The sequence below is a fragment of the Dermacentor andersoni genome, chromosome 2 (assembly GCF_023375885.2).
Source record: "Dermacentor andersoni chromosome 2, qqDerAnde1_hic_scaffold, whole genome shotgun sequence".
NCBI lineage: Eukaryota > Metazoa > Arthropoda > Arachnida > Ixodida > Ixodidae > Dermacentor > Dermacentor andersoni.
This window is the reverse complement of record NC_092815.1, coordinates 241,044,116-241,065,055: the sequence shown is the minus strand read 5'-3', so window position 1 is coordinate 241,065,055 and position 20,940 is coordinate 241,044,116. Positions and strand designations below refer to the sequence as shown.

Below are 20,940 nucleotides of genomic sequence, written 5' to 3'. Positions count from 1 at the left end.
CGGAAGCCCACAAATATAACCTTAATTTGCACTCATTGTCTTCTTCCAGAATGAGCAAAAGCTAATTAAGTGTTTTGTTTTTTTCTTGCCTGAATTGTTTCCCGATAGTTATTACAACAATGAAGTGTATCAAATCTAAGAAGTAAACATACTGCGGTCGTTACAGTGTGAAAGTAGATTGCAAGGCATAAAATTCAAAGGATGTACAAATATTCGAAACTTTTGAATAATGAATTCAATATCACCCTATTCAATCCAGACTTTGAATCGATTAGAAACTATTTGTAAACAAAACTATTTCTCAAATATTTTTTTGAATAATTCAAATTGAAAACTGGGCGACAATTTTCATTTTGGAGGCTGTAGTAGACATAAAACTCGGAGTTACATTTTGGAGCACGCTGTCACCCATGCATGAAGCCTGACATTTTAGGGTAAACCACTATCGTGCCCACTGACCAATGAGTCCTGAATATGCAAATAAACCGCTTGTTTGCTCGTAATGTCATTTGTTCTTTTAACAAACAAATGCTCAAGATGCACAGTGTAACGACAGAAACTTGCTAATGTTGCCTTCATGCTATAGGGCATCGATGGTGGGAACAGCAGTTTATTATATGAAAACTATTCGAATAATATTTGGTTCGATTCGCTTTTACTCTATTTGATTCGGTCTCAAGAATGACTATTCGCACACCACTAATAAAATTCCTTTACTATTGTATTACTCCAAAACCGATTACTACTGCAATCAGTAAGAAGTACAAAATCCAGAAATTGTACTCAGGGTCTTTGTTCCATCTCCCAAGGAAACGTCGACTCGTCTGCCTTTTATAGTTGGCCAAAGTCAAAGTTACTCTGAGTCTCTTTGATTCCGCATAAATTGTTATTCGCACGTGTGTAGACTAGTACAACTGCAGTGGCGCGCCCAATGGGCCGCGCCTTGGTCACAACTTGGCCATCTGTGCGACGTCTCGGATGGCCGACCGTGGTTCGTCCTTGTGGAAGAGGAAGTATCCCTGCACCAGCGCCATGCTCAGGGGCGTCTCGCCGAACTCTTGCCGCACGGCCTGGACGAAGGCGCCGGCGTCGGCCTCCCCTTCCTGAGGGTAAAAGCGACGGAACAGCGCCGCCAATTGGTGGTCACTCGCAGGACCCACAAACTCGCGCACGTCCACGCGACCGGGACGGATCAGGGCGGGGTCCAACCTACAAAACAGAAGTGCATGTAATGAACGGACTAAAGAAAAAAATTCGGAGGACGCTTAAGCTTCGCCTTTAAGAGTGGAATGCGATAGCATTCAAAGATCCCCAACTGTGTCTCATGCTTCCCGGCAACTGCAGTGTATGTAACCTTAATGTTTACCAGGAAATGCTCGCGGCGAATGCTATGCATGAAGGCGGGCTTTCTGGTCGAAATGCGGCCTCTTGCATGCGTCGCAATGGACGGATGGATGTTATGAGCGTCCGCTTTGGAATGGCGCGGTGGGTTGCGCCACCAAGCTTTGGATGGATGGATGGATGGATGTGGATGGATGTTATGAGTGTCCCCTTTGGAACGGGGCGGTGGGTTGTGCCACCAAGCTCTTGCTATTATACTGCCTAATGTCCTACCTACGTTAAACAAGAAAAAAACAAAAAAACACTATGAACTCCCACAACCAATTTTTCTGATCCCCTATTGCGAACTTTGCTTTTGTACGTCTCCGTTTTTGTCGTTTCCCTACTTTTCTTCCACCAATCCTCCGATCGCCTCTTACTAATCCCTATCGCGGACATGTTTAGTTTTCCACTGCTCTCGCTGAACCCAAGGGCTTCAAGGAGGCCAGTGGTGCCTAAATCGACTGCTGGGCAGACGTCATCACAGTCTAATAAAACATGCTCCATAGTTTCCCTAGCTTTACCGCAGCAAGCACATGCTTCTTCTTCCTTCTTATATCTCGCTTTATAGGTGCGTGTTCTAAGGCATCCCAATCTCACTTTGAAAAGTAATGAGCTTCCCTTTGAGTTATCATAAATTGTTTCTTTCCTGATTTCGTTTTTTCCTCTTAAGTAGTTACTCATGGCAGGTTTCTTTTCCATTGCCGCCACCCATGAGATTATTCCAGCCTCTCTGACTTTCCCCTTGACGTTCTTCGTTGCTACGTTGCCCACCCTACAGGCTGCATACTTGCTGGTAAGCTTCCTAGTTCTTTTCCTCCACTGTGAATCAATGTTTTGACTGTACAGATACCTCAACGCTTTCCCAGCCCATTTACTTTCTTCCATATTTGTTTATTTACAATACCCCTAAAGGCCCTCGAAGGAGGGTATAATTTTTTTTCCGCTGAATAAGGCAGTGTAGTTATCACATTGAACCAAGAAACCAAAAAAAAAGAAAAAGAAAGAAACGTACATGAAAACATCAGGAGCAAGCAACAACTCACAAAGCCTCAAAAATATCAGGGAAACACACTTAACAAGAAAACAACATTTTTAACAGCACGTCACAGTAGTGCAAATTGTTTCCTTAAATTTGGCTATGTCAGTTTCCATGGCTACGTATGAGGGTAAATCGTTCCAATCGATGATAGTGCGTGGTATGAAGGATTGAGCGAAAGTTGATGACCGACACAAAATGCATTTCACTTTGTTAGGGTGATCGCGGTGAGGAAAGATAATCGGTGGTAACTGAAAAGAATCATCGCGAAGTGAGGAGTGGTAGAAAATTTTATGAAATAGTGATAGTGATAGTGAAGCAGAAGCCTAAAAGCAGAGAAGCCTAAAAGCAGAGAAGAAGGAACTAGGAATTGGCAAGAATCAGATGTATGCGTTAAGAGACAAAGCCGGCAATATCATTACTAATATGGATGAGATAGTTCAAGTGGCTGAGGAGTTCTATAGAGATTTATACAGTACGAGTGGAACCCACGATGATAATGGAAGAGAGAATAATCTAGAGGAATCCGAAATCCCACAAGTAACGCCGGAAGAAGTAAGGAAACCCTTGGGAGCTATGCAAAGGGAGAAGGCAGCTAGGAAGGATCAGGTAATAGCAGATTTGTTGAAGGACGGTGGGCAGATTGTTCTAGAAAAACTGGCCACCCTGTATACACAATGCCTCATGACCTCGAGCGTACCGGAATCTTGGAAGAACGCTAACATAATCCTAATCCATAAGAAAGGGGACGCCAAAGACTTGAAAAATTATAGACCGATCAGCTTACTGTCCGTTGCCTACAAAGTATTTACTAAGGTAATTGCAAATAGAATCAGGAACACCTTAGACTTCTGTCAACCAAAAGACCAGGCAGGATTCCGTAAAGGCTACTCAACAATAGATCATATTCACACTATCAATCAGGTGATAGAAAAATGTGCGGAATATAACCAACCATTATATATAGCTTTCATTGATTATGAGAAAGCGTTTGATTCAGTCGAAACCTCAGCAGTCATGGAGGCATTGCGGAATCAGGGTGTAGATGAACCGTACGTAAAAATACTGAAAGATATCTATAGCGGCTCCACAGCCACTGTAGTCCTCCATAAAGAAAGCAACAAAATCCCTATAAAGAAAGGCGTCAGGCAGGGAGATACGATCTCTCCAATGCTATTCACAGCATGTTTACAGGAGGTATTCAGAGACCTGGATTGGGAAAAATTGGGGATAAAATTAATGGAGAATACCTTAGTAACTTGCGATTCGCTGATGATATTGCCTTGCTTAGTAAACTAAACTCAGGGGAACAATTGCAATGCATGCTCACTGACCTGGAGAGGCAAAGCAGAAGAGTGGGTCTAAAAATTAATCTGCAGAAAACTAAAGTAATGTTTAACAGTCTCCGAAGAGAACAGCAATATACAATAGGCAGCGAGGCACTGGAAGTGGTAAGGGAGTACATCTACTTAGGGCAGGTAGTGACGGCGGATCCGGATCATGAGACGGAATTAATCAGAAGAATAAGAATGGGCTGGGGTGCGTTTGGCAGGCATTCTGAGATCATGAACAGCAGGTTGCCATTATCCCTCAAGAGAAAAGTTTATAACAGCTGTGTCTTACCAGTACTCACGTACGGGGCAGAAACCTGGAGGCTTACGAAAAGGGTTCTACTTAAATTGAGGACGACGCAACGAGCTATGGAAAGAAGAATGATAGGTGTAACATTAAGGGATAAGAAAAGAGCAGATTGGGTGAGGGAACAAACGCGCGTTAATGACATCTTAGTTGAAATCAAGAAAAAGAAATGGGCATGGGCAGGACATGTAATGAGGAGGGAAGATAACCGATGGTCATTAAGGGTTACGGACTGGATTCCGAGGGAAGGGAAGCGTAGCAGGGGGCGACAGAAAGTTAGGTGGGCAGATGAGATTAGGAAGTTTGGAGGGTCAACATGGCCACAATTAGTACATGACCGGGGCAGTTGGAGAAGTATGGGAGAGGCCTTTGCCCTGCAGTGGGCGTAACCAGGCTGATGATGATGATGATGATAAGCGAGAATGCTTTCGACGAAGGCTCAAGGATTGCAAACCGGCACGTTTCTTTAAAGATGTAATGCTGGTGAATGTTGAATAATCTGAAAAAATAAATCGAGCAGCACGGTTCTGCAGGGCTTCAAGGTTAGAGGCTAGATATACCTGATGGGGATCCCAAATTGCCGCAGCATATTCAATTTTCGGGCGAATGATTGTGATATATGCCTGTTTTCCTACGAGTGGTGGCGCTTGCTTGAGGGTTCATTTAAGTATACCAAGAGTACGGTTAGCAGCTGCCAGGGTTAAATTTATGTGGTGATGCCACGTTAGGTCAGACAGGTAATGATGGCCAAGATATTTTTGTAGGAAGTGGAAGACTCAATCGTGCTGTTATTAATGAAGTAAGTGTTTCAATTCGAGACTTTCAGCCGTTAAATGTCATTAACTTGGTTTTAGAGATATTAAGTGACATTAGCCATTTGGAGCACCATAAGGTAATTGCATCAAGGTCAGATTGCAAGCATTGGCGATCGATATCAGAGGAAATTGTGCGGTAAATTACGACATCATCTGCAAAGAGACGAACCCGGGACGTTACGCAAGAAGGAAGATGGTTAATATATACTAAAAAAAGTAAAGGACTAGCACACTGTCCTGGGGGACACCGGAAGTAACGTGGGCAATAGAAGAAATGTTGTTGTTAGCGGAAGTAAACTGGAGCCTGGAGGAAAGAAAAGCTTTAACCCATGCGAGGATGTTAGGGTGAATGTTTAGGCATGCAAGTTTGAGAAGTAATCTGTGGTGCGAAACGCGATCAAAAGCTTTGGAGAAATCAAGGAAAACTGCATCTACTTGTAAGCCAGTGTCAACGGATGAGTGTAAGTCATGAACAAACCCTGCAAGTTGTGTTTCACAAGAGTAGCCCTTGCGGAAACCGTGCTGATACTGGTATATTATGCTGTGGCTTTCTAAGTATTTGGCAATTTCGGAGTGAATGACGTGTTCCATGACCTTGCATATGGTACTTGTTAGCGAAATAGGGCTGTAGTTGCATGGTGAAGAATGGTCACCTGACTTGAAAAAGGGTGCTACCTTGGCTATTCGCCAATCATCGGGGATAGTGCCTGTCGCGAGAGATTGTGAAAAAAGGTCCGTCAGAATACTACAGATGCCATGGTGTGTATATTTCAGTATAGTGTTATTAGTGTTATTGATACCATTATGATCACATGTAGAAGAAATTTTCAGTTTACTTAAAAGGGAAAATATGCCCGCTTCAGTTACATCAATTTCTGGCATGTCGATGTCAGATATACAATCCTTCTTAGGTGCGGTAGAAATATCCGAGCAGATAAAGACAGCTGTGAATGTCCCATTTAGAAGTTCTGCGCATTGTGATTCTGGAAGTGAAGTGTTGTTGCTATCATGAAGAATGATATCAGGATGTTGTTTGGGATTCATGATGCGCCAGAATCTTCGAGGGTTATATTTAAGCATAGATGTTAGGTTATGGCAAAAGAAATGACGGCATGTGGTTTTAAGTAATGGGTAATGTTTGGTATTTTTTATTGCAGGCTTTGTAACGCAGCTAAGAAACCGACGTAACATTTTTATCGGCCCGTCTGTAGAGTCGCTTTTTTTTTATTGTTTAAACGCCGAAGCTGCTGCGTGAACCAGGGAGCAGTGCGGTTGCTTTTTATTGTAATGGTAGGTATACATATTTCTATTAGTTCTTTGAGGAAGTTCATAAACAGAAGCCAATTTTCTTCTACCGTGAATGATAGGTGCCTGCCAATAAAGTGCTCTGAAAAACTCAATAATTCGGAATTCATACTAGCAAAGTTGGCTCTGTTGTAGCGTCTGATTTTTTTGTTGGTGGCTTGTCGTGTGTTAAATGAGCGTGTGAGACGGGCGTGTATATTCCTCAGTCGTTCTTCATACTCAATTTTACTGCGAGCTTCCCTCACTTGAAAACTAGTCCAGCCCGTATCACCCTGCACAGCTTCATTTGTAGTCCTCCTGTGAGTGCCCAATGCGAGGTATCCTACCGATTTTTGGTTACCATCGTGTCCTGATTGTACCCCTGATTTAAAGCAAACAACCGCATTTCCAAAAGTAAGTCCTGGCACCATTATACCTTTCCACATACCTGAGCACCTCGTACCTATTGTATCCCCATAGCGCTCTGTGCTTCATTATGGCTGCATTTCTCTTTCCCTTCACTGTTATTGTTTTTTCCTTTGTTTCCATATATCTATTGCCTTCGTTTATCCATATACCAAGGTATTTATATTCTGTTACCCGAGGTATTTCCTGGCCCTGTATTGCCACTGCCTGTTCACTGTTTTTATTGAATACCATAACACCTGATTTTCTAACACTAAATTTGAAACCTATATTCCTGCCTTTCTGTCCACAGATATTAGCCAGAAGTTGCAAGTCACTTTGCTTGTTAGCTAGCAACACAATGTCGTCCGCATAAAATTAACCTGGAAGCTGCTGCTCTACTACTGTACCCACCTGTTTGTGTGAGAAATTAAAACCGATATTACTTCCTTCTAGCACCCTCTCCATCCTCACCATGTAAATCATAAACAGCAGTGGGGATAAAGGGCACCCCTGCCTCAGTCCCTTGTTGATATCAACTTTCTCCTCGCTTCTCATCCCTTCCCATTCAACGCAAATGGTTTTTCCTTGGTAAATCTCTCTCAAAAGCCGTAGACAATCGTCACCGAGCCTGGCAAGATAAGAATTCATGACTGATAGTCATCATCTAGAATCTGTGCAAGAATATGTTCACCCAGGCAAATGTCTCACAAGGGACTGATTATGAGAGAGAAATTTACAGAAGAATAAAAATGGGATGGAGCGCATACGGTAGACACTACAAAGCCATGACCAGCAGCTTGCCACTATCCACAAAAAGAAAAGTGTACTATCATTGCATTCTAACATCTGGGGCAGAATCTTGGAGTTTAACAAAAAATTATGGCAGAAACCATTCTCGATGATTCTCTAAGTCAATGCAAAGCATTTCTCCCTGCATGTGGTTCAAAGTCCAAACGAACTCACGTCCGCCGGGGAAAACGCTCACTCGAGGACCACTGCATGCGCGGGCTGAGACACCCTGACGACGTACAATCAGTAACAGACGTGATTGCAGACAGTACACACCGCACCACATTCGTCTTCGACAGAGTGCTTTTGAAAGTATGCAGCTGCTTCCCACAAGTGGCAGTCCTCCAATCAATGCAGTTTGGTTTCAACTGGTTCAGCGGGCGTTCGATTAGGGCACCACTGTTCTTCGGTTGCATGTCACTCCTCTTGTTGCCCACACTCTATAGTGATGCACGTCTCGTTGGCTTGTCGCTCTGTACGCATACCTCTATAGTGTGTGCAGGGCCTTAGCACTCTTACGCTCCTTTTCCGCATGATACTTTCGAGGATTTATTGTTGTATGTGGTAGTAGAGGCCTTCATGCAACAAAACGCAACTGGCACAACCGAGCCATGTCTATTTGTGGCGCGTATACCAGTATCGACGAGTAGAGCAAGAAGAGGAGATGTGAAGCCAGTAGCAGTGTGCGAGCAGGTGCGTGAGAGAGCACGTGTATGCGCATTGAGCAAGGAGACTTGAGGAAATAGCGGCCAGCGAGCAGACATATGAGGTTGCGCGCGTCGGCGACAGACTTTGCGACCTTGGGCGGCCTCGCATTTGGTCTTGACTCTGACTAGGCAAAGAAATGCTTCGTATTAAAAAGCTTGAGAGGTAGCTAAAGAATGCGCAATGAGCAACTGAAAGACAAAGGATATGCGTAGCCTTAAGGGACAGGAAGACAGCGGTGCGGATAAAAGAGCAACCAGGAGTAGCCGATATTCTAGTTGACATTAGGAGGAGAAAATCAGCAGGGCCCGTGTCACAATAAATGTCGACATTAATGCAATTAGCAATAAAGCAATGTAGTGATACATTGTGTTGGCACTGCCAAAACACGTCAAGTTTTAGACAGTGTACTGAAGTTGGCCCCACCACTCGTGCTTTGATGACGACGACAATTTATTGGCATCCCCTTTGAAATGGGGCGCTGACACCCAGCCTGCTTGAGCTAATCAGGTACATGCTTTTCATTCTAGCAATTTTCTACACATCTCCTTAATCTTTTTTCTCTTCAACACTTCTCTACTTACCTTGTACTGCTGCCTATATGCATGTAACGGATCTAGTTGTATCAATCTCTTCCTTGCTTTTTTTTCCGCCGGTACTCTAAATGTCCCTTGCTTATCTCGACTGCTGACCAGTTCATGTTTCCACGCACTTCTGGAAGACATACGTTACCTACGGGTCTCACTGGGTGAATCTCTTCCCATTTCATTACGAAGTGCTGAGTGGTCTCTGGATTTTTGCTGCAACATACACATGCCTCATCTTCTTGCAAATATTTGCTCCGGTATGTTTTTCTCCTCAGGCAACCAGGTCGAGCCTCAAATAGCAAGGCACTGCCCTTTGTGTTATCGTACAGATCTTCTGTTCTAATTTCTTCCTTCCCATTCATGTAAATCTCTATGTTCTTTTTTGTTTCAATTATTCGCATCCAATCACTGTCTCTTTCTCTCACTTTTTTTTTTCTGACTAGCCTCCCCCCCCCCCTGCCCCTGTTGTATATTTACACTTCCAAAAACCCTGTACTTGAGTGCCAACTTTCTTGACCTCTTCCTCCATTTTGTGTCCACACTTTTCAGCTACAGATTCTTGTGCACTTTAGTCTCCCACTTATTTCAGTCCTTGTTCCTGAGCGATTCTTCAAAACTGATTTTGCTCTGTGCTTCTCTGACTCCAAAAGAAGCCCAACCCATGTCACCCTGCATTGCCGCGTTTGTGGTTTTACCATGGGCTCCCAAAGTCAACCAGCCTACCAATCTTTGGTTAACCTCCAATGCCGACAAGATATGTAATTTTAAGCATAGAATGGTATTAGCGAACATTAGCATTGGCACCATTACTCTTTTCAGAGTCCATGCATTATCTCGTATTTATTGTGACCCTAAAGTGCTCTGTGTTTCATTACTGCTGCATTCCGCTTCCCCTTTCACAGCAAAGCCTCTAGTTGGTCGGCACTTTTCGTGTCCGCTTCCTTCAGCAAAAATGTGGGCCAATCTTGGCAGCAGTGCAGGGTCAGGAGCAGTGGCTCATACCCCCGTAAGGTAGAGGCTTCAAGCATTCAGCAAAGTGAAGCAAACAGTGCATACATTCTTTGGAACCACGCATACAACACATAGAACTTCACATGTTTTAATAAAGAACAAGCATAAAACAATCATCCGAACCACATAATTGATAAGGTGCTTCTGTGAGCAATGTAAAGCATGCAGTGCTTCCCGGTAAAGATTACTGTTGCGCATGCTGCCACACCCACAACTTGCAGCATCGGGAGTGGCGTCCCTAGCCTTTTGTATATATAAGAACCAGCCTAGCAACTGATTTCAATGTTGTTGCAACACCACTATGGGCGGCGGCGTGCTGTCAAAATTACCATTACTCCCATTTTACCATTACTCTAAATTACCGTTACTACCATTACTTTAAAGCAATAAAGCATTTCATAACCCCCTCAGTAGTTGTAGTGGTGGTTTTCAACAGCTTCGCTGGGAAACCGCTTTCGCAAGCCCGGGATGGCGACTCGATTTTTATTTTCAGATTATCTTGGTGAGTGCTTTAGTAAGTCTTTCCTTCATTTTTTGTCTACACCCAGGTGTTTATATTGCTTAGCTATGGGTATGACTTGCTGTTGAATTAATACCATGTAATCACTAGTATCTTCATTAAATATCATAATTCTCGATTTCTCTGTGCCAAACTTATTGCCTAGAAAAAACAGCAACGATAGGCTGCTTATCAAGACGTGGTACCAGTACAGTTGAAACTCTGTTAGGTCACACATGTCCTTCAAGTGATTAATAATTTTAGCACACTGAAATTTTGACAAAACGATATCATATGGCATATGTCAAATGGCACATCTTTGCAACGTGCAATCAAGCATTGGATGGTATGCTGGTTCAAAATCAAGCCTTTCTTAAGAGTCCTTTAAAGCACATACGAAAACATTAATGCAACTTTACAACTTATGAAGCAATGCTCTATAGTTTCAGGTACACTGCAAAGGCAAAAGTAGATACAAAAATGCCGTTTTTGTGCTACCAAATTTTCACAGGTAGTGTTTCACTGTGTAAGTTAAAGAAAAATGTTTTTAAACATGGGGATAAAGGCATCTTGCAGACTCATTGAAGTATGTCATGCCCTGGCAGATAAGAGAATGTAGAATGGTAAAGGGGAGGTGGGAAAATCATTGATACTAAATTTGTTTCGACACTGTGTAGAAATATTCAGTAGAAAAACTCAACCAAGAGGAATTGCACAGAAAAATATACTTCATACATAAAACCCCCACAAACAAGGACGCTCAGAATATTGACATGAAACTACCAAGTTGGGTAAAGCATTCCCTAAATTAAATTGTATGAACATCGTAGTAGTGGATGTGAAATATGACAAAAAAATAAGAAACGACAAACAGTTTGTCACACTAATAGATGCACCAGACCAAGTCCGCCAGCATACATGGGTCTAAAGATATTATCTTGCAGATCAACCTACAGCCTATGAGGCTGATCTATCGTGCAATGACAGTGCTGGGCAATTAGTGCAAGGCTTTGTGCTCCACACAAACTCTTGAGAGAAGTGGGATCTGTGCATGTATCTCGGAGGCTATGACAAGCAATACTGTAGTGGACGAGGATTACATTATGTGCATCACACAGAAATTGTTCTTGACAAGATGGTAGCATGTTTGCGTGCAATTCTCCATAATGATTTTTGTGAAAACAGCGTCGGTGGCACAGAGAAGGAGCACATGACAAAGATGATGATGATGATAAGCCTCAAACATGGCACATGCCTAAATATAGAATACGCCAAGAATAAGGTAGTTGGTGAAAGTGAACAGTGACGTCAAAGCGACAACACCATGTCGTTTACACAGTACTTCACTATATACACAGGTGCCAAATGACGAAAATGGTGGTACTGCAAATATACAGACTGTTGTGACGCGAAGCGCCAACTGATAAGACAAGACTATGCATTGACGGGGAACCACGGAACTGCCTTTATTCTGATGGCAATCGCTTATATACACTTGATATAATTGACAGCGCCCCCTATACACAACACATTCCCCCTCATTAACAAAAAAAATGAAAGGAAATAAAGTCAATCCACTTTCGCGCACTCACTTCACATCACATGACACGAGCGATGTTCTTACTGTCAGGTAAGCTCGTAGTCTTGATATCGCGCTGGCACTCTTCTTGTTCGTTCCGGCCTGGTGCGAGATGGTGCTGTGGTTGTGGCCAATTGCGATCGAGAATTGTCTTGCTGATCGGGAACCTCTAGAATAGACTCCGTTACTGTGGGCTGTGCACCGTCAGAATGGCTGGCGCTTCTCTGGATGTCTTCTGATGGCACCATTTCAGATTGATTCTCGACGGTAGTAGGGGTATTTTGCTCCGCCATCTTCCCTATGTGAAGATCCAGGTCACAGGAAAACCCCGAGGCCGCACTGCGTTGCGCTGTGACCGCGTCCGCTAGTGCCTGTCCTGTCCCAACTTTACCAATTACTGTTAGTTTTGATGAGTTCCATTTCGTACCGTTTGCCAGCAAAAACGAATTCGTGCCCACTCGTCTCTTCACCTGGATCGGCAAAGAAAACTTGTGTTTCGTCTTTGGTCCCCCTTGCTTTATTTTTACGAAATCTCCTGGCTCAATGGTAGACGCTCTGGCACCTCGTTTTTCATCGGTGTACTTTTTTGTTCGTTGTTGCTGCTCCTTAATGCGCTGTTTCAACTTTTCCATGGCGGCACGCGGCTCCTCGAAAAATTCCCTTTCTGGGAGGCCAACAACATCTAATCTTGTTCTGGGTCTTCTTCCATGCAGTAGGTAAGCCGGTGACGCTCCTGTAGTTGCATGTGGGGTGGCCCTGTAAACACCCAGGTAGTCCCAGATTGCCTCCTTCAGTGGTCTTCGTTCCAATGCCGCAACCTGAATATATTCCTTGAGAACGCGGTTGAACCTCTCAATCTGACCATTGCATTGCGGGTAATACAATGTTGTAACACAATGCTGGATTCCCCGATCTCGTAAAAACTGCTCAAAACATGTCGACATAAACTGACGCCCATTGTCAGTCACAATGCTTTTCGGGTACCCTTCTCTCGCAAAAAGTTCCAAAAGCACTTTCACTACTGCCTGTGCAGTGATTGTGGACACAAATGCCACCTCGGGCCACTTGCTGTGGTAATCAATAATAGTGATTGCAAACCTGCACTCCGGAGGGGCTCGCTCCATCGGCCCAACGATGTCGATTCCCAGCTTTTCCCACGGCTTCTCGGGCCACTTTACTGGCTCCAATGGGGCCATTACGGTTTTTGCCGATTTATCTGATGCTTTGCAGATAGCACAATTGCTAACCAGCGATTCCACATCCCTGTCCATTCCGGGCCACCAGTACTGTTCCCTTAACCGTTGTTTGGTCCTTACAATGCCTGGATGCGATTCATGTGCCATAATGACCAGCCTGGAAGTGAGTGTCGATGGGGGAACGACCCGTTCCGCGCGAAACAGTAGCCCGTCTATCACCGACAGCTCTTCTTTTATACGAAAAAACAACCTTAACTTTCCAGCTAAACAGCCCTTTTCCGGCCATCTGAACGTAACATGCTGCGCCACCTCATTTAATAATGAATCCTCAGCTGTTTCTGCTTGCAACTCACTCTTAGTGATTATGCTGGAAACCACAGCAACTACTTCCTCCACCGGTTCGTCCTCTGCAGAGGTCAAAGGTAACCTAGAAAGTGCATCCGCAACGACATTGGTGTTCCCCTTTGTGTACTGCACAGTGAAGTTGTATCTCAAAAGTCTAGCACACCAGCGTTCAATACGCAGTGGGCGTCTTCCAACCCCATTTGTGGACAGCAGTGTCACCAAAGCCTGATGATCAGTTCGTAAGACAAACCTGCGGCCCCACAGATAAACGTGCCAATGTTCGCAAGCCCATAAACATGCCAGCGCCTCTCGTTCCCCGGTAGAGTACTTGCGCTCTGTAGGAGTTAGTGTCCTCGAAGCGAATGCCACTGTACGTACTTCTCCGTCGACTACCTGCTGGAGCACAGCTCCCAGTCCATATGCCGAGGCGTCAGTGGTCACTTGTACAGGCAAAGACTCGTTGAACATAGCCACCACCCCGCATGATGACAGCATCTCCTTGATCCTGCAAAAGCTCTCCTCGGTGCTCTGATCCCACACGAACTTCTGTCCTTTACGAAGAAGTCGTCGCAGCGGCTCCACCACCTCTGCATAATTGGGAAGAAAATGGGAGTAATAGCCTACGAGCCCAAGGAAAGACCGCAGCGAGACTACATCGGCAGGCGTTTGTGCTTTAATCACAGCATCCACCTTTGACTTGAGTGGGGCAAGACCACTTGCACTCACACGATGACCCAAAAAGGAGAGTTCCTTGACAGCGAACACGCATTTCTGATTTAGCTGCAGCCCCGCCTCAGCGATCCGATGCAATACCTCGCGAAGGTTACGGTTGTGCTCGTTCTTAGTCTTTCCAAAGACTATGATGTCGTCGATATAAAACAACACGCCCTTGCAGCCCTTCAAGATTTCTTGCATCATTCGCTGAAACGCGGCTGGTGCCGATGCGAGACCAAAACACACTCTGCGGAACCTAAATAAGCCTTCGTGCGTAATAAACGTCGTTAATTCGCGACTATCTTCGGCTAATTCCACTTGATGGTAGGCTGCAGCAAGATCCAGTTTCGAGAACCATGCTGCTCCGCTCAGCGCATGCAAGAGTTCCTCAGTGTGCGGCAAAGGGAATCCATCAATGACTACTGCTTTGTTCGGCTCGCGTAAATCGACGCATAGACGAATAGTTCCATCCTTCTTCTGCACAACCACTATAGGAGACACCCATTCCGCAGCACTGACCTTTTCTATAATGCCTGCATCCAATAATCTTGCCAGTTCAGCCGCTACCTTCTCTCGCAGCGTCAGGGGCAACCGTCGAACCTTCGCTGCTACTGGTTTTACATCTGTACGCCGCTTCACAGAATGTACGAAGTTTTTCGCTAATCCCAACTTATCAGCGAAAAGAAAGGAAAACTCACATAATTCAGGAGGAAGCGACTGGGGGCTGACCGTGATTTGCAAACACTCCAGTGTAGAACCGATGATGTGCAATTGTAGCTGGTGGACCCCATCCAGTCCTAGTAATGCCATGCCTTGGGGAACAACGTAAAATCGAAGGCAAGCCGAGTTGTTCCCGCGTACAACTCTGGCTGTGAACCATCCCAAGACCGGAATTTTCTTCTGTGAAAAATCCCGCAGCGTCGCTGAAGCCGCAGTCAAAGGAAAGCTGTTGGCGAACTTGGCTCGATAAACGTGGTCTGGCAAAATAGACACCGACGACCCAGTATCTACCAGCAACTGAAGTGGCTCGTTCTCAATAACGACGTCAACGACCAAAGTCCTTCGTTCCACTTGTCTGACCGCCAGTACAGTGAGCACGTCCTCCTCGCTAGCGCCGTCGTTTCGGACGGCGCTAGCGAAAAATCACTGAAATTTCGTAGGTGGCTCTTTGCCATTTTGCTCATGGTATCAGTTTTAGTAGAAGTTTATTGGCCTCAGGGTCTATTTGAGTGTCCCAGGAGAGACATTCGAAACTAGTCATCTAAAAAGCATGAAGCATTTAACTTAGCAACTGCTTCATTACCAGCGCCCTAATTTTGATTTACATAAAAACTTAATTTCACAAATTGTGTAAGGAGACTTCAAATTTGAAGGCCAAATTCCATGCTGGAGCCATGTCGGGCAGATCAGTGCTTGGATGTTGTCCAACTGAATGATGAAAACAAATAAATGTGACTGTTTCACAGAAAACAAGCAAAAATAAACTTGATTCACCAAGATTATCTTAATCAAATCTATTTAAAAAGCAAATTGTCAAACCGCCAAGAAAAAAACATAGCATAAGCCTTTAGCCAAACCACTGCGAATGAAAGGTTCTACAAAGCTGTGCATTTCGACTACATAAACATAACCTACTTAGGCAGGGGTCTGTCCATGTTGAAGTTCAAATCTCGCAACATGCATTGAACAACTACATTGTGTACATAAAAAAGAAAAGAACAGAACTTACCTAATCCACCCTATGTTTTCTGTACTATTATAACTACTTTTCAATTAAATATTTCTTTTTTAATGTTGCTGTTGTTTCAAACGTTTATTATTTTATTTATATTTATTTGTACATACTGCAGCCCGATCGGGCTATTGCAGGAGTGGGTGTGAAAGGCAGAGAAATGAAAATAGTAAGCATTACAGGCAATACGAACAATACAATCCAATACAAACCAAAACTATTCAATGGCAGCCAAGAATAAGTTTAAAGGAACAGAACAAGTAGGACCAGGCAAAGAATTCCAGTACACGATTACATGGGGAAATAAACTGTATTCAAAAGTGTCCGTACCGGCAAAATAAGGTGCGATGTTTAGGTGATGGTGACTTCTAGTATTAGGTGGTTTTGCAGGAGTTAGGTAGTTATCTGAAGATATACGGCAGGAAGAGTTAATAATGCAATGCAAGAACTTCAGTGATTCCGTGCGTCGGCGATCTGAGAGCGGTTGTAAGCCTAGGGATGAAAGCGCTGTATATGGTGAAAAATCCCTATCGTACCTATGGTATATGAAGCGGATCGCTTTATTTCGGATGGCCTCAATCTGATTAATGTCGCACTGTTCATGTGGATTCAGACGGGAGAAGCATATTCTAGTATAGGCTGGATTAGTGATTTATACATCGGTAGTTTAGTATCCCTTGGGGCTGTGGTCAATGTGCGGCGCTGATAGCCTAACTTTTTCAGTGCTTTTGAGGTTATTAAATCTACGTGCTTCGACCAAGACATACTGGGTGTGAAAACAAGACCAAGGTATTTATATTCACTAACACTCTGAATTGAAGTATTATTGACTTTGTAAGTAAAAGCGGAAGGTGTTGTTTTATTAGTGAAAGTCATAACAACGGTGTTACAGATGTTAATTGTCATTTGCCAGGTATCGCATTAAGAGCTAAAATTAGAAAATAATTTTTGAAGCTGTAAATGGTCATGAAAGGAGGAAATTTTATGATATAATACACAGTCATCAGCATACAAACATATATTTGAGGTTATGTGACGAGGCAAATCATTTATAAAGATCAAGAAAAGCAACGGACTCAGTACGGAACCTTGTGGCACTCCCGAAGGCACCTCTGTCACCCTGGAATTAGCTCTGTTAAAAGAAACAAATTGAGATCGATCGGAGAGAAAACTAGAAATCCAGCTGAGAATGCAGGGATTATTAAGGATGGCGTCAAGCTTATACATCAATTTCGAGTGAATCACTGCATCAAATGCCTTTGAAAAGTCAATGAAGATTGCGTCAGTTTGGTTGCCCCCGTCGAGGTTCATACAAATGTCATGTGTAAATTCACTTAGCTGTGTTAATGTGCTGAACCCACGTCTGAAGCCATGCTGGACATTAGTTCGTAATTTATGTGACTCAAGGTATTCCATGATGTGTTTGTAAATAATATGCTCTAACATTTTACACGAATGAGAGGTTACAGAAATTGGTCTATAATTAGATAAGAGGAGCTTGTCACCGGTCTTGAATAAAGGAAGAACTTGAGCCATTTTCCAGGATGAGGGTACTGTAGAGGATGCCAGGGACTTGCGAAATATGACAGTGAGGTAGCGACAAGTCCATAATGAGTACCGTACCAAAAACAAGTTCGGAATGCTATCTGGCCCAGCAGACTTCTTAATTTTGAGTTTCAATATTAAGTTCAACACACCTTCTTTGGTAATGTTAATGTCATTGATGGGTATGTCACTAGGAGCAATGGTGTCTGGTTGGATGATGTTCAAAAATCAAAAAGAAAACCATGCTTACTTTAAAATATGTTTTTTCATAGACCATACCCTTCACCCGCCCCCCCCACCCCCTTCCCCGAACAAACATCCCTATAACCACTGGGTTCTTGTGTGGTTCCCCGTAAGCGAGTGAATGCAATTATTTGAGGAAGGAGCAGGCAAGCATAGAATGGTGGTCCTCACTAGGGGAGACTGCTGCTGTCACAATAAATGAGTTCTAAGACAAAGGAATTGCTGAGACTGCTGTCCTTTCTTAATTCTACTTCTTGTTATTATTGCAATCTGGTGACTCTGATTAGTTGCGAATGTGATGTGTACACCTTTTCAAGTGCTCAGACAAATGACACAGAGTGTGTTATTTGTCATGCAAGCTTTTTGAAGCACAGACTTCATGCCACTTCCACACTCTGCAAAAACTGCGATGAAAATGCGACAGCAAACGAAAGCCCCATTCTCTGGGAATGCGAGGGCCTTCCCCCACCCAGAGACCTTCTGCCAACTCCCTCAGAAACAATGTGGGAGACCCTAATACGGTCCCCAGAAGAAAAAGTACAAAAAGCAATCATTGCCTGGGTGGAAGAGTTCGCCGCAAACAAGTGGCATCTACAAAGCCCTGAAATTTCTCTTGAATAAAGTTGTTTCCTCCTCCTCCTCCCCACTCTGACCCCCCACTTCACACACACACACACACACACACACACACACACACGCACACACACACACACACACACACACGCACGCACGCACACACACACGCACGCACGCACACACACACACACACACACACACACACAAAGCAGGTAGTATTTGCGCGTCATTATAAGTTGCTTGCCACCAGCTCTTTCGTTTACAACAGCTTCTTTGTTCAAACCTTTCTCAAATGAAAGCCGTGCACAAAAAATAATTGCATAATTGTACAGCTAGGCCTCGCTCATTTTCACCATGGCGTCGCTACACCAGTTCCAGCCAGCCATGTTTGCAGCCAATAGCAATGCCTCTCCATTCTTAGGCAGCGCACATACAAGCAAAACAAGAGACAGAATACAAGAAGAGTGCTGGTCTAACAACTGTCCAGCGCTTGTCCTGTATTCTTTCTCGTGTTAAGTTTGTATGTAATGGATAGGTATTCACTTGCCCACTTTTAAATCCTTCTGCAGCAATGCCTATGTCGACGTATCCTAGCTAGCGAAAGGAGTAGGGAACGACTGTAGGAAGGGTTCATCGTGGCACCCGGCAGGCGCTTTCTGAGGAATTCTGCACCTACAAACCCCAATTCCCCTGTACGTCTCATGCTGCTAAGAAGACTTCTCCATCTGTTCTTGGAACCTATTTTCAGTATCATCTTTTATATTTATTTAGTACATACTGTAGACCAATAAAGGTCCAAGAAGGAGAGGAAGTACAAACAGTCAATGCAAACATGAATCTTTTCAAAAATGAAAAAGAAAAATGAAAGAAATATGAATAAAACAAAATCCACCATAACACAAAAGAGGGACACAATTTCAGTACAATACAATTCACTCAGGGGGCATAAGAAAGTATTTGGTAATACATGCCATTCAGTGATCATCTTTAGAGAAAAAGGAATATTTATATGCATTCATACATGCATAAACGGGTTTAATGTTATACATATGTTTGTGGTGGGATGCTCTTGTTGTATACTGTCCTTGTCAAAGACATCCTCAGGTCGAATTCGCAGCTTATAAAGGTATATCGAAGAAGCATCATGACTCTTGACCTTCCTCCCTTTTGAATGCGATTGCAGATTTGGTAGTGCCAACATAGCTGAAGGAGAGCCATGACATTCATAACGATTGAATATTAATCAGGCGGATAATCTTTGAATGATTTCAAGTATCTTTTTTTCTCCGACGTATACCACCTATACTGTTTTCACGTACTCAAAAGCTGGTCTAATAATTGCTTTTCATGCCTTTAGTCGAAGTGAACTAGCTGAATTTTTCAGTTTGAGTTTTAAGAGACTTGACTTCCTTCGTGCCGAAGAACATACACGATCAACTTGCTTTGTCCATCTCGGACGTTAAGTTACAAGGTGACACCTAAGTACTTGAAGTCTTCTACTATGTTCATAAAAGCTAGCTTGTTTATCTTATTAGTGAAGCTTAAATGGAGAGTTTTATCAAAGTTTATAGACATTGCCAAATTTTAGACCATTATGCCAATACTGTAATTGCAAATTATCATTAAGTGTTGTGAGGGTACCGGGCCGCTGCCAAATGGTGTAGAGTCGCAGGCACGAGACGGTAGGAAACTGTAGAGTAGCAGGCACGGGACGGTAGGCAACGGTCTGTGGCAGGGAGGGAGACAAGACATTCATTTGAGGGATCGCCAGTCGTTTGGGCACAGCCACAGGTAAGAGCGGGGGTAAGAGCGGGGGTAAAAGAGAAAATCTGGGGGCTTTTCCTCCTTGAATATGTGACTCTGCCTCGGCACTACGGAGTAGGATTCTTAGCGCATGTTGTATGCGTTTATCCCCTAAGCATGCCGGCATTGCGGAGTGCGGTCGAGTTTATTTACACTCTGTCGCTGGGTGCCCGCGCAGTGAGGCAGTGTGCACGGATGCCCCATTTGGTGATCGCTGTATCTGAAGGGGCAAGGTTCTGACTGGTGTTGTATAAGTCGCGGGTCGCTTTTTTCGTTGCGACGATAGATTAGATTTTTTACAAGCACTGCTCCAGGAGGGCACATGTAACCGGCAAACGGAGGCCTCAGGAGAGCACCTGAGGTTATAGTAAAGCAGGCGGCGCAGGATCTCCAGGGCACCCAAGGGGTAGCGGGGGGATCAAAGCTGGAAGCAGGGCGGCCCATGGGTTGGGGCCGCAGAGGCCGAAGCGTGCCAGGGGGTGTTCGAACAAAAAATTGGCTGTCCGCGACAGAATCCCACAACAGATCAGTATAGAATTCTTTTGGTGCTTTTACTATATCTTCGAAATTGCTGATGATATTACCCTGCTTATCTTTCAGTGCATACACCTTGGCTTGTCCTATGCCAAGATTTCTTCTCACTGATTTCATGCTGCGTCAGTTTTTTACTGCTTCCTCAGTCTTTCCCACATTACAATTTTGAATATCACTTACTTTCTCCTTGTCGATCAGTTTCAACAGTTCCACAAATTATATCTGCTCTCTTGAATTGGACACTTTCATTCTTTGTCATTTCTTTATAAGGTCCTTCGTTACTTGGGAGAGAGAGAGAGAGAGAGGGCTCTTTATTGGAAAAACAGAGAATTTTGCCGGCGCGTATATAACTGCTGGCATGCTACTCTGTATAGGGTAGGGGGAATGGGATTAAAAGATTCCAGAAAAGAGTTGGAGAAAAAAAAGGATAAAAGTAAATATGAAATGTCCGAGTGGACCTGATACTAATATATACAGGTGACATGGCGGGTAAATTTAAGCTTTTGCATGGGAAGGAT

At 43.8% G+C, this 20,940-nt stretch overlaps 1 protein-coding gene across 2 annotated transcripts in view; it reads right to left on the bottom strand.

Moving 5' to 3' along the window:
* Positions 1-694: 694 nt before the first annotated feature.
* Bcs1 (mitochondrial chaperone BCS1) overlaps positions 695-20,940 on the bottom strand; it is a 95,791-nt gene continuing 75,545 nt past the window's right edge. For both annotated transcript variants that reach the window (XM_050186697.2, XM_050186698.2), the window contains exon 9: positions 695-1,209. In XM_050186697.2, coding sequence (XP_050042654.1) covers positions 948-1,209 — 262 coding nt within the window. In that variant the 3' untranslated portion in view covers positions 695-947. The remainder of the gene's footprint in view (positions 1,210-20,940) is intronic.